Raw genomic sequence first — 15,161 nt, 5'->3', positions numbered from 1 at the left:
CAAATATCTATAGAGGGACTAGTATAATAACAATGATTTTCCATGTACTCATCTTCTAGCTTTAATTAACAGGTATTAACATTTTGCCAGTTTTTTTTTTTAATTTTATTTTATTTTTAAACTTTACAATATTGTATTAGTTTTGCCAAACATCAAAATGAATCCGCCACAGGTATACCTGTGCTCCCCATCCTGAACCCCGCTCCCTCCTCCCTCCCCACACCCTCCCTCTGGGTTGTCCCAGTGCACCAGCCCCAAGCATCCAGTATCGTGCATCGAACCTGGACTGGCGACTCGTTTCATACATGATATTATACATGTTTCAATGCCATTCTCCCAAATCTCCCCACCCTCTCCCTCTCCCACAGAGTCCATAAGACTGATCTATACATCAGTGTCTCTTTTGCTGTCTCGTACACAGGGTTATTGTTACCATCTTTCTAAATTCCATATATATGCGTTAGTATACTGTATTGGTATTTTTCTTTCTGGCTTACTTCACTCTGTATAATAGGCTCCAGTTTCATCCACCTCATTAGAACTGATTCAAATGTATTCTTTTTAATGGCTGAGTAATACTTCATTGTGTATATGTACCACAGCTTTCTTATCCATTCATCTGCTGATGGGCATCTTGGTTGCTTCCATGTCCTGGCTATTATAAACAGTGCTGTGATGAACCATTTTGCCAGTTTTATCTGTATCCCAGCACTGTCCTCCATCTGTCCTTTTTAGCTAAGACATTTCAAAGCAAATCCCATGTATCCTATTGTTTTATGCAGAAAAACTTTGGCAGGAGATTCACAAACTTTAAAACCTGAATCTGAAAAGTAACACACTCAAAACTTCAATAATCTTTGGGTAAAAAGTCTTTAAAATAGTGTCCTTTATGTGGTGTATACATATAATTTTCAAACTTGAAACTGAAATGGAAATAGGAATTATGAAACAATATAATGAAGCATGATAGAGATGGTTTTCTGGTATTACATCTCTCTAAATATCTCAGTTGTCTTGAAAGCTGGGCATGACAAACATCAAGAATGTGTGAGGAGAGTAATAGTTTTCTTCTTGTGTACTTTCCCTTCATTCTTAAATACCTGTTTGTACTTATTTTCTAGTCCTAGGGATGAGTAGACAACCTCTTCAAAACCTTGGCTGAACATTGGAATCACCTAGGAACTTTGATCCTGATGCCTAAATCCCAACCCCAGAGATGATTATTTCATTGATCTGGGGTGTGGCCTAAGCATCAGAATTTTTAAAGGCTTCCCAAATGATTGCAGTATGTAGACAGGGGTTGGGAGGTACTACTCTAGGTTCTTGCTCTTCAAAGTGTAATCTATGACCAGCAGCATCACTTTGTGCTTGTTAGAGATGCAGCATCACTTTGTGTACCTCAGACCTACTGAATGAATCAGGATCTGCATCTTAGTAGAACCCAAGTGATTTCATCGTGAAGGATTGGTCTGAGTCAGTGGTTCTCAACTGGGAGTGATTTTGCCCTTCCAGGGACATTTTTGGTTGTCACAACTAGGGTGTGTGTATATGCCAATATTACTTGGTGGGTAGAGGCCAGGGATGTTGCTAAATATCCTATAGTACACAAAATAGGCCCTGGCCACAAATTACCCAGGTCAATTATCAATAGTGTTGAAGTTGAGAAATCCTGGTCTGGGAAGTCTCAGAGAATTCACATTGATTCTAGGTACTTTCCAGTTTAAAGAGCCTTGGGAAAACTAGGTTTGAGATCAGCCATGGTTTGTTAACATTTTTTTTTTTCCTTGTGTCTTGGGCACTCTGCTGTTGCATTTCAGGCTGGCTAGACAGGACAGAGATCAGTTTAATGTGATCCATGCTGGGTATGGAGCTGCTGATCTTGGTGTAAAGAGAGAGAAACAATATTATTCACAAACATTCAACTTTTGGAACTACCACTTATATATTATATACCTGAGCATTCTTAAACTGCTTTTTGTATTGGAAGTGAGAATCTCTCATGTGTCATGATTTTGAGCCATCTTGTTTTAACCCTCTTGAGATTTCCTCCAGTGGTGGTAGAGCTTCCTCTTCATTGCTTTCCTCACTTTCCCCCTCGTCTTCCAGCTGTGAGGGGCTCTGGATTGTGGAGCAGCCAGTTATCTGTTTGGGGAACTTCACTGAAGGTCCCATGTGCACACAAGGACCTCCAGACCAAGACAGATCCTTTCCCCTCACCCCTGTGGTGTAAACTCTCATGTATTCTGGTGATGGAGGTTTCAAGATTGAGGGCCCCATTGTGGGAATATAAATGTTGTTCATTCTCAAGACCCTGTTTTCTGGACACTGTTCTGTCTTACCCTTTCCTTACATGCTCTTTCTCACGCCCTTAAGACAGATGTCTTGGCTGACACGTCAGCCTCAGCAGGTGTTGTTCTGCACGTAGAACAGACTTCCTTATCTTCAAAGCCTTACTACATGACTTCCTTGTCCAAGAAGGAGACTCAATAAATATGCACTCAGGATTTTCTCGGACAGTTGCTCTTTCGTGAGCTCTCCCTGCACTGTCTCTCATAATCCTGTGTGGTTGTGAGAATTAATTCAGGACGACACTGCTATACCCCAGGAGCAAGGTCAGGGAAAGGAGACTGGGCCGCTCCTCAGTTTATCAACCCTGTGATCCAGTAGCTGCCTGTCCTCAGCCCAGGCAGTCCTTTAACATTTGGTTTGCGTGAACAATAATTGGGGATTTTAAAATGTTTTTCATTTCCTGGAAGTAGAACCTTCTTTATAACAGGTAAACCTTTTGCTTTACTCTCAGACATTTGACTTTCTAAAGAGGGAGCTGCTTAAAAGATAAGAGAGACATTGGTTGTGTTAGACTTCAGGATTGACATCACCTGGAAAGCATAACTAATGCATTGATTTATCTGTTATTAAACACAGAACTCCTCTGTGCATATTATCATAATGAATAGTATGCAGTAGCTGTGGCAAAAAAGTTATTAAAAGGATGCTTTTTTTGCCTAGGGAAATAGAGAGTTTCCAGGATGATTATTAAGCTCTGAGGTATGTTTAGAAAACTCCACCTAAAACTCAGCATTTTCCCAGTGTTGTTTACAATGCCTGGGTTATGCCATCGTTGACAAGCAAGTGGCAACTTATTTCTGAAACCTTGTCTCTAATCAGTTTATGGCATCCCTTTCAAAAAGGCATTTATCACAGTGCAAAAAAAAACCTTTAACATGGGAATTATCTGGCGATCCAGTGATTATGACTTGGTACTTCATTCCTGGGGTGTAGAATTCAGTACCTGGTCAGGGAACTAAGATCCTACAAGCTATGCCGCATGGCCAAATAAATAAATGAATAAACAGTTAAATAAATAAAATCTTTAACATAACTTTTGGAGAGTAGAGAGTTAGTTTCACCCAGTTTCCAAGTACCTTCTCCATGAAACCTTTCCCATCCTTCTTCTCCCCAACTTATCTGAATGAAAGATAACATTCCATGATAATTTATCACAGTGTTACACTTCTTCCACTAGATTGATATGTCCATTATGTCAATTTCCAAGTATATACTACAATTGTGGCTATCTAAAATGTTAACAGATAAAACTTATTAATAAAATCAGAGGTGATAGTAGACCTCTTTGGGTCATGTGAGAGATGACATGTGAGACATGACCCCTTTGTGAGAGATACATAGCATAAAATACTATTTAGTTTTAAATTTTAACACTTTTACAGGACAGAGAGTCTCATAGTCTTGAGTACATTATTTGGAAACTTTTAGTTTTTCATGAGGGTTGAACAGACATGTTTATGTTCAACACCTCCTAAAACCTCACTAAAATAATAATAAAGGACTAAAAAGGCAAACATTTCACAATGAAAAGAATGAAAGAGGAGATAAAAGGCATGTCAATAAAATTTTAGAAGTTATTAAATAGCTAAGTGGCAGCTGACCTAGCATTTTGGAGAAAACTGAAAGCAAAGTGCATGGAGTGGGAAAAGGCTGTAAGCAAATTGTTAGGGCCCTGGACCTCCAGAAAGGCTCAGGAACCAGAGGTCCTAGGAACCTCTGGAGTCAGGGAAGTGAGCAGGTTGGCAACCAGGAAGATTGGTTGGAAGTCTCTGTTAGGAGCAGTTAGACTGCTAGGTCCCTTTCTTTACCTTGTGCTGCATGATAACCTTTCCCCCACTCCAGCAGAAGACTGGAGAGACACTGAACCAGACATGCTCTTGTACCAGATGCAGCTCAGGTGGGGGTGATGAGCCGTTCTGAAATGGATGCATTGATACACACAATCCCCTTCCTGAACAGTGAACCGCCATCTCTAACTCCCTTCCCTATTCAACTCTGAGAATGCTGGGATCAGGATTTTATCCTAACTGCAGTGGGCTTGGGGAAAATACTGGGAGACTCATCTCTAGGGAAAAGCCAAGAGAAGAGACCTATTAAACCAATGGTTGGGAGTTCAACTTCCTGCCTGTTAACCTTAAAGCAGGGCTTCCCAACCCCTGGGCCACAGACTGGTATGGTCCACAGCCTGTTAGCAACCAGCCCACACAGCAGGAGGTGAGCAGCGGGCTGGAGAGTAAGCAAGTGAAGCTTCATCTGTATTTACAGCTGCTCCCCATCGCTTGCATTACCGCCCGAGCTCCTCCTGTCAGATCAGCAGCAGCATTAGATTCTCATGGGAGTGTGAAGTCTACTGTGAACTGCATATGTGAGGAATCTAGGTTGCATACCTATTAGAATCTAATACCTGATAATCTGATTCTGCATTATGGTGCGTTGTATAATTATTTCATTATGTATCACAATGTAATAATAGTAGAAATAAAGTGCACAATAAATGTGATGTCCTTGAATCATCCAGAAACCATCCTCCCCTCACCCCCCCATCTGGGGAAAAATTGCCTTCTGCAAAACCAGTCCCTGGGGTGAGAAGGGTTGGGGACTGCTGTGTTAGAGAGAAGCCCCCAAGGTAAAGAACTGCCCCAAACTACACATAGAGTCTTTTAGCTGTGTAGTATGCTCTTTGCTTCTAAAAAGAGACATATCAGCCAGAGATCACCAGACCTTTGAGGACAGCCTCTAACATGAAAGTCAAAGATCAAAACAATGGGGTCGGGGAGAGAGTGAAGCAAAAGTATAGATACTCAGAAAAAAATCAGATAATGCAGGGAGTGGGAGAAAATGGCTAAGAAACAATAATTACTATTCTTTGAGATAAGAGAAGCTATTTCTTTTTCGAAATAGGAATAAGATGACTTAACAAGAACATTTTAAGAGATAGCTCTTGAAGATTTAAAATATGACCAGAGAAATGAAAAGCTCAGTAGACATATTTCAAAATGAAGTTAATGTGAAATCTTTCAAAGGTAGAACCTAAAGACAAATATATGCACAAAGAGAAGAGAGGGTAAGAAAGGTCCAACATACACATAATAGAAGCTGCAGGAAAATAATAAACAGAGGAGGGGAAGGAACCATCAAAGAAACAGTATGAGGGAAAATATTCCAGAAGTGAAAGTATAAGCAACTAGGGCTTGGCAAAATGGATGAAAATAAATCTGCACAAAAGCCTAATTTAGTAAACTTCCAGAAAACTAGGGGTGAAAAAGGAGGTCCAGATTTTCTAGAGACAGGAAGCAAAAGGTCATACACAAAGGTTTGGGAATCAGAAAGACTTGATTTTTTGATAACTGTACTAAAAGTGAGAAGACCATGGGACAGTGCCTTCAAAGCTGTAAAAATTATTGTCAACCTAGAATTCCATACTCAGCCAAACCAGAATCAAGTGTGTGAACAGCATAGTCATTTACCAGACATGCAAAATCTCAAAAAATTTACCTCCCATTCATCCAATAATTAAAAAGTTTAATAATTGGCATGGCAGGGGTTCCCCAGGACTCTACTCACCTTTTGGCCTCTGTTCTGATTGATGTCAGGGTACCAGTTAAATATTTTGGACATTACCTTTATTTAGTTGTAAGGACTATTTACGTGATTATAATAACATAAATGTGATTTAACAAAAAATTGTGATAAAATTATAGTAGGATACAGGAAGGAGATGTGTTGGGGTAAAAGGAAGGAATTGAAATAGAGCTAATTTCTTTTTCCCATATTAAGAAAGCTAGAGACAATATCTGACACTAAACCACAATTTAAAGCTGTATAATCAATTGATTTAGAAATACAGAGGAAATAACTGAAAGTGTTAAAACGTGGTACCTTTTAGGGAGTGGAAATTGTGTGTGGGTGTGGTGTAGGGGATTGCTGTTTTTCATTGTATGCTTTGTAAAGCTTAAAAAAAAAATTCTAAACTCTGAATGTCATGACATTGGGGAAAAATATTAATTTAAAATAAAGATGATGTCAAAAGCAAGTTTAGTCTTCTAAACAACTTGATTTTCTTTTCTCCAGTGGCAGTATGATCACCTCACAGCTACTTACCTTCTGCTCCTAGCCAAGAAGGCTCGGGGGAGACCGGTTCGTTTAAGGCTTCTTTCTTCCTATGGACAGGCCAGCTCAACGCCAGTCACAAACATAAAGGTGAATGTTAGAACCTCTTGTGTGAGTGCCATCCACTCTTGCCATGTGCTTACTCTGTTCATGAGTGAATACACACCAGGAAGGTTAACTTTGCTGATGTCAAGGACCCGGAGGCAAGGCATTTTATGATTTAAATATTGTTAAGGGAAATGAGAAAGTCTGAGCTTGAATGCTAAAATTTTTGAATATCTGGCTGGCATTAAAAGAAAAATTTCTCCCTTCCTCCTTTTTTCCCATGAAAGTAACTCCTGATTGTTGTAGAATAATTTTAAGCCCCAGATAAGCTAAAGGAGAATATAATTTATCTATAAAGCTACTACCATCTATAGATAAAATAGTTTATATTTTACTGTCTTTCCAGTCTTTTTTAGTGTGCTTGTTTATATCTTATGTAAATTATAGGACAAATAATATATGCTTTTTTTAAATGAAGTGTTTCAGTGAATATTTTGATACTCATTTATGTTAGGGGTTTAGGATGTTTTGAATAGTAGATATAGCTCATGCAACTCAAATTTCTTGTATGACTTGTAACTATTTTTTTCTATTTTGTAGTCTTTGTCTCATTTTCCTTCGTCATGAATGTGTAGAATGGTGGAGAAGCCTTACCTATTTGGAAGCACTGTGTCATTCCTAAGTGCTCACATCAGTCTCTGTTTTCTATGTGATTCTCTGTATTTCCCATGGCTTAAAATTCTGCCTTCCAAATACTTTGCTGAATGGAAAGTGGAGCTTTGTAATATGATCTTCCTTCCATTAGTTCAGGTTGCAGTTTAAATGATTTTAGCACTAGAAAACTGTACTTTTGTTATTCTCAGAGAGAGGGAGTGTGCCCTCTTTGTGGAATCCAGGATGTTTGCTCAGCCTCTCAGTTGCGTTTGAGTCTTTGAGACCCTATAGACTGTAGCCCGCCAGGCTCCTTTGTCCATGGGATTTCCCGGGCGAGCATACTGGAGTGGGTTGCCATTGCCTCTTCCAGGGGATCTTCTTCTCCCCAGGATTGAACCTGCATCTCTTGCATCTCCTGCATTGGCAGGCGAATTCTTTACCACTGTGCCACCTGGGAAGCCTGGAATCCAGTATAGCCCAAATGATTATGTGAGTGCAGTGATTTTTTTTTTTAATTGGATGATAATTGCCTTACAATGTTGTGTTGGTTTCTGCCATACAACAATGTGAGTCAGCCGTAAGTATACCTATGTCCCCTCCCTCTTGAATCTCCCTCCTACGTCCCAGATATTTTTTTCTTTAGGTATCAAAGCTGTGTTTTAAAAATCTTCAAATGCTACCCCTTTCATAATCTTTTGTTGAATCCACCCATATCCCCACCCCCGGCAATTCCTTTAACAATTCATGTAGACCTCTTTTTTGGCACTTGTCAATCATGTACTGTACGTATAGTGGTTCTTTTGTCCCTGAGAGGCCTAACTTGTCTCCCTTCTCTCCCTAGTTGGTCTTTTGAGCAAATTAAAAACTGAAAGTGTTAGTATAAGGGGCTGTTGTGTGAAGAAATCTCTGAAGTGAGATAATCTTACTGCTGGGCTGTTTTTCTTTTTAAAGAATTTTTAGTTTTGTATTGGAGTATAGCCTATTTACAGTGTTGTGACAGTTTCAGGTGGACAGCAAAGGGTGAGCTGTTTTTCTAGTCTGTTCTCAGAGTTATACTGGGTTGGTGAATATCCCATGCCCAGGCAGATCTTTTACCTGCTGACTCCATGAATCATCCCATCCCTCATCCTGCTCACAGAGCAAACTCTTTAAAGTCTGATACTCAAGTTGGTACCTTTGGGTTCAGGAGGATGCAAAAACATAAACTTTGGTTCTGATCAAAGTAATTTCAGAGAGATGTTAGATACCTCCATACTTAGAATAAACCTCAGCTTAATTTTATTTATTTTTAATTTTTTGGCTATACTGTGTGGCATGCGGGATCCTAGCTCCCTGACCAGGGATTGAACCCAGGCCCTCAGCAGTGAAAGTACAGAATCCTAACCACACTGGACTGCCTGGGAACTCCCTAAGTTTTTGAGTTTATGATAGCCTAGTTAAAAGCTCTTAGACATTTTCCTGAGCCATTAGATTTTCTTATATCTGGATTGGCCTGGTCTCAATTGATGTGCTTGTATGAGTCGAGTATCTAAGTAAAAATGATCTGGGAAGGTATTTAATCTTCCATCTAATGAGCATTTACCCAATAATTTAATTATTTGGGCATTTATATTATTGAGTCAATTTTTATAGCCAATAAAGAGAGTTTTTAATGACAAGAAATGAAGTAGAAACCAAATTTTTTTTTTCTCCCTGATCTTTATGCAACTCACTAAGGCTTGAAGCAAGCTATATAGTCTTTCTGCTATTCTCCTCCTTGATAGAATCACTCTTTTTTTCTCTAGAGTGTTCTTTATAAAAAAGTAAGTAATTCTGAACTATTAATCAATGGATGACACTTTCAGTGAAATGATAATACAATCTGATCTGAGAACCACAAAAAGACCACATATTTTCAACATTATTAGCATTTTCAGGCCCTGTGCTAGCTCTTAGAAAACAGTCTGTATGAAGGAGAATGCTTGCTGTCTAACAGATAAGATAAGGCAAGACACGTATAAATAACACAACATCATAGTAGATGGTGGGTGCCAGGTAAGCACTAGAGATGCGTGGCAGGGGCTTTATGGAGCATGGGAGTGATCACTATGGGTGATTCAAACTGGATCCATTGTTAAGTTTAGGAAAGTGGAAAAGAAGGAGCACAGAATTTAGGGCAAGATGAATGGAATTAGCAAAAACTCAGTCTCCTAAATGTGCTTGATGTATTCATTTGACAATGATTAGATTTGTTTGGTTAAAATAGAGTTCAAGGGGGAAAAGTAAGAGAGGGAGAGAGAATGGGTGATCTGGAAGGGTAGCTGAAAGCTAGATTGTAGAGAACCTTGAAATGCCAGATCAGAGGGTTAGACTTTATGCTATAGGTAATGGGAAACTGGATTTTTGAGCAAGCCATGACAATGACAAATCACCAACTTGACTGATTTTCAGAATTCATCCATTTGTATATAGGATTATTCAATCAGGGATATGTATGTGCTTTTACTCCCTACTGTAGCCCTCATTCATACAATACTGTGCTTCTCCCCACTGAGCCTAGACTTAGTATTTTTCTCAGCCTAGCACTCCATGTAACTAGTTCTAGTTGATGGTAATTGACAACCCTGGAAAACTCTGTCATCCCTGGTTGAGAGGGTGGAAAGACTAGTGGTGGGGATTGTGTTGTCTGCCTGAATAGTTTAGATATGAGAAGATTTGTCCTTGAATTAGAAAATTAGAAAAGAAGGGATTTTTGGGGTGTAAGAAATTCAAGTACAGTTGCCTGACCAGACTAAATAGATGTTGAAGGAAATAAAAAATCCAGCTATACTGCATAGTCTTAGAATTTAGGTTATATCTAGTGTATTCCTAGTTTATTTAGCTTCCCAGATGGCTCAGTGGTAAAGAATCTGCCTACCACTGCAGAAGATGCAGGTTCGATCCCCACTTTACTATTCTTGCCTGGGGAATGCCATGGACAGAGGAACCGGGCAGGCTACAGTCCATGGGGTTCCAAAGAGTCAGACATGCCTGAGCAACTGAGCACAGACAGTTTATTGAGGAGGAAGAATGAAGGAAAATAAGCGACTCTGTTGGTATTATTAGCATAGGATCCCAAATATCTTGTCTCCAGGAGATGTTTCATAAGGCGAATTTATTCCTAGTAGAAATTGCTAACTACTCAGTATGTTCTTCCAACCAAGAAACCCCTATTTCAGAGTCCCTTCCATTTTCTGCTTTGTCAGAGAGCTTATTTGTGGATTTGCAAAGGAGTTGTTTGTCTAGTGTTGTAGTCATTATCTGATAATGATAAGCTACTTAGCCGTATAACATAAGAACATTCCAAGGCATCTTGTTTGAGAGTCAGAGATTCTCCTATCTAATAATTTGAATTAAAGACTTTTGACTTCTTGTTTTCAGTTTTGGATGTGAGCTCCTTCTATATACTGTCTCTCATTTGTTTCTGCTTCCAGGGCCTTGCCCTGTGCCTGTAATATACCCTTAAAAACTGAATCATGGTGGCATTGTTTTCTGAGTTCTTCTGTTTTTGAATAGTTGAAGAATCTGAGTCTAGAAGATATGATCACAAGTGATGAAAATTATGTGACTGGATTAATGAACTATGAATGGTGTGAAGACATTTCATCAAGAGGTGTGGCTACTCCACAAACACCACAGGTTGGTTATTTTTATTATTTAAAGTAAAATGTGTTATCTCAATTATAAAAAATGTCTAGACTATATAACATGAGATGTAATTTGTGCTTGCAAATTTCATGAATTCCTAAACCATTGAAAATATTAACAGATTGTTGGGATATAAATGAAAGGAAGCCAATTATTTCCAAGTTGAATTCTTTTCATTTTGGAGCACTTTACTGCTCTTTTTTTTCCCTTTCCTCCCCTCCCCTCCTGTTTACAAAATGAGGTATAATTTAAATGTCCCTATTCCACAGACTTATCAATACTTGTTACTTTTTGTGTTTAATATTTTCTAATCTGATGAATGTGAAGTGATATCTCAGTGTGGTTTTAATTTGTACTTTTTTTGATTAGATTTGTATCTTTTCATATGTTGATCAGCCAGTGTTTTTTCCTGTTTTATGAAATGTCTTTTTGTGACTTTTGCCTATTTTTCTATTGGATTGTTTCTTTTCTCTTGTGGTATTGAGGAAATTCTAAGTTTAATTCTAACCCTTTGTTGGTTGTGTATTGCAGGTGTACAGGTATATTATCTGAGTTTGTCACTTGTCTTTTTGCTTTGATGGCAGGAGTCATTAATTTTAATGAGGTGCCAGTATTTTTCTTTATGGTTGGTAACTTTTGTATCTTTTAAAAGAAATCATTCTCCAAAAGTTATAAATGCATTCACACATATTGCTTCTCAAGTTTTAAAGCTCTTTCTTTCACATTTAAGTCTTTATTCTATGGAGAATTAATTCTCTTGTATGGTGTGAGGTAGGGAATCAACTCTTCCTCTTATACCCAGTTGTGCCAGCACCATTATAAAGTCCAGTCTGATCTACAGTGGCACTTGTGTCAGATATCAAGTTGTTATATGTGTGTCTGCTTCTGAGAAATGTTTTGTTTCATTGGTTTATTTGCACCAATACCATCTGTCTTACCTCTTCCGTTTTATAATATTTCTTTTATCTGGATGGCCAGTTTCCTCCCATCTTAGGCTTCTATAGGGATATCTTGGCTATTTCTTGTTCCTTTGCGTTTCCATGTACATTTTAGAGTCATTTTGATAAATTTTTGATAAATTGATAACTTTACATACACTTAAAAACTGAAATTACATTGGTTCTAAGATTCAATTTGGGAAAAAATTGAGGTCTGTACTCCCAAACCCCTCATCTGTAGACATAATGTACCTTGCTATATTTATTAGGTTTTAGTTAATTGCTTTTGATAAAATTTTATAAATTTCTCCCAAAAGATCTTATATATCTTTTACTAGATTTATTCCTGAGTACTTTTATTTTTTATTGCTATTGGGAATGTTAGGCTTTTTAAAGTCACATTTTTAACTGTCTAATACTGGTGTATAGATATGAAATTGATTTTTGTGTATTGATCTTAAATTCAACAGCTCTCATAAACTCTTAAATTCTTATACTTTATATATTCTTTCACATATTATAAAAAATCAGCTGTGAGTGATAGTTTTGTTACTTCCTTTCCAATTCTCATGCCTTTAGTGTCATTTTATTACTGTACTTAGTAGTCCTGACAATATAGCACACATTCTGTGTTGTTCCCAACTGTAGAATGATGCTTCTAATATTTTACCGTTAAATATGGTGCTTGTTTTTTCTTTTTCATTCCCCTTCACCCTCCCTTTCTCTGTTCTTCTTTCCCTTTTCTTGTTATCCCCCTTTTCCCTCTCTCTTCTCTGTGCCTCCCACCCCATATTTTTCAGACTAAGAAACTTTTCTCATCTATCCTGGTTTGCTTAAAAATTATGAATCTCAGTTGCAGAAAAAAAGATTAGATAGAATTCATCTGTTGAGATAATCATCTGGCTTTGTTCTTTTCATTTGTTAATATAGTATATGTTATATTAATAGATTTTATTTTAAAACAATTTTGCATCCTTTAGATAAGCCCAGTTTGTCATGATGTATTGCTATCTTTTTTACATGTTGCTGGGTTTAGTTTACTAATAATTTTCATTTAGAATTTTTGCTTCTATGTTCTTAAGTGAGATTGGCCAGTTCTTTCTTAAATGACTTTTTTTTTCTTTTGAAAATTTTAGTTTTGTTATGCATAAGTAATACATGGGTATATTCATCTTGTAAAAAAATTCAAACATTATGGAACTATGTTGAATAAAGATTGAAAGGCTTTCTTCTCCTGTTCTTGCATCCCATCCCATCTTATATTAATCATATCTGATTGATATTAAGATTATAATTTGTCTTTTAAAATGATTTGAACATAGCCTTTTTTATTCCCTGAAATGGTATTTAAGAGCTATTAATTATATTTTCCTTGAGTGTATGATGGAGCTTATGTAACTGTCTGGGCCTGGAATTTTTCTGTGAGAAGCTAGTCAACTACTGATTCAATTTCTTTTGTGTTTATAGGGCTACACAGTATTTCAATTTCTTCCTGTCAGCTTGGTGAATGTTGTTTTTCTCGTGTCCCTTTCATTTAAGTTTTAAAATATTTTGGCATAAAATCAATGGATACTATGGTCCCATGGACTTTTCACTGATTTTCCTCCAGTAGTTAATTTTGCATAACTGTAGTACAATTTTTTTTGGCTCCATACATTTTCAACTTCATAAATTACATTTTTAGAATGTAATGCTATTGATATTTATTTTGATTGACTCACATTTCCCTTCATTTACTTACCCTTCTTATCTCTCAAATCCTTCATTTTAAAATTATTTTTTTTCTTCCTGATGTGTATCCTTTAAAATTTCCTTTAGTGGAAGTCACAATTTATGGCAGTCTTTCTAAATTAGCTAAAATTGTCTTTTTTCACTTTCATTTTTGGAATGTAGTTTCTCTGTATATTGATTTCTAGTTTATCAGTTATTTTACACTCTTCATTTTGAACATATTATTCCACTCTCTTTTTTTTTCCCCCTCTGTTCTCCTAGAGATAGTTTTTTTTTTTTAATTAATGAAGAATTGTTTAATTGCTAAGTCATGTCCAACCCCATGAACTGTCACCCACCAGGCTCCTCTGTCCATGGGATTTCCCAGGCAAGAATATTGGAGTGGGTTGCTATTTCCTTCTCCTCCACTGTCTTCTTGCTTCTGTGGTTACCATTGAGTAATCGATGTCAGCAAATTTGCCAGCAAATTTGGAAAACTCAGCAGTGGCCACAGAACTGGAAAAGGTCAGTTTCATTCCAATCCCAAAGAAGAGCAATGACAAAGAATACTCAGACTACCGCACAATTGCACTCATCTCACACGCTAGCAAAGTAATGCTCAAGATTCTCCAAGCCAGGCTTGGAGAACCATGAACTTCCAGATGTTCAAGCTGGATTTAGAAAAGGCAGAGGAACCAGAGATCAAATTGCTAACATCCGTTGGATCATTGAAAAAGCAAGAGAGTTCCAGAAAAACATCTACTTCTGCTTTATTGACTGTGCCAAAGCCTTTGACTGTGTGGATCACAACAAACTGGAAAATTCTTCAAGAGATTGGAATACCAGACCACCTGATCTGCCTCTTGAGAAATCTGTATGCAGGTCAAGAAGCAACAGTTAGAACTGGACATGGAACAACAGACTGGTTCAAATAGGGAAAGGAGTATGTCAAGGCTGTATATTGTCACCCTGCTTATTTAACTTATATGCAGAGTATATCATGAGAAATGCTGGACTGGATGAAGCACAAGCTGGAATCAAGATTGCCAGGAGAAATATCAGTAACCTCAGATATGCAGACGACACCACCTTTATGGCAGAAAGTGAAGAACTAAAGAGCCTCTTGATGAAAGTGAAAGAGGAGAGCGAAAAAGTTGGCTTACAACTCAACATTCAGAAAACTGAGATCATGACATCTGGTCCCATCACTTCATGGCAGGTAGATGGGGAAACAATGGAAACAATGACAGACTTTATTTTTGGGGACTCCAAGATCACTGCAGATTGTGACTGCAGCCATGAAATTAAAAGACGCTTGCTCCTTGGAAGAAAAGCTATGACCAACCTAGATAGCATATTAAAAAGCAGAGACATTACTTTGCCAACAAAGGTCCGTCTAGTCAAAGCTATGGTTTTCCAGTAGTCATGGATGGATGTGAGAGTTGGACTATAAAGAAAGCTGAGCACCGAAGAATTGATGCTTTTGAACTGTGGTGTTGGAGAAGTCTCTTGAGAGTCCCTTGGACTGCAAGGAGATCCAACCAGTCCATCCTAAAGGAAATCAGTCCTGAATATTCATTGGAGGGACTGATGCTGAAGCTGAAACTCCAATACTTTGGTCACCTGATGCGAAGAACTGACTCATTGGAAAAGGCCCTGATGCTAGGAGAGATTGAAAGCGGGAGAAGG

General features: G+C 37.8%; 1 protein-coding gene across 2 annotated transcripts in view; it reads left to right on the top strand.

The window, feature by feature from the left end:
• Nucleotides 1–15,161, top strand: part of MELK (maternal embryonic leucine zipper kinase) — a 73,122-nt gene that overhangs the window by 44,925 nt on the left and 13,036 nt on the right. For both annotated transcript variants that reach the window (XM_005908598.2, XM_070376107.1), the window contains exons 12-13: nt 6,421–6,549; nt 10,693–10,815. In XM_005908598.2, coding sequence (XP_005908660.1) covers nt 6,421–6,549; nt 10,693–10,815 — 252 coding nt within the window. The remainder of the gene's footprint in view (nt 1–6,420; nt 6,550–10,692; nt 10,816–15,161) is intronic.

The sequence above is a fragment of the Bos mutus genome, chromosome 8, assembly GCF_027580195.1.
Source record: "Bos mutus isolate GX-2022 chromosome 8, NWIPB_WYAK_1.1, whole genome shotgun sequence".
NCBI classification, from domain to species: Eukaryota; Metazoa; Chordata; class Mammalia; order Artiodactyla; family Bovidae; genus Bos; species Bos mutus.
The sequence above is the reverse complement of the archived record's forward strand: the minus strand, read 5'-3'. Positions and strand labels throughout refer to the sequence as shown.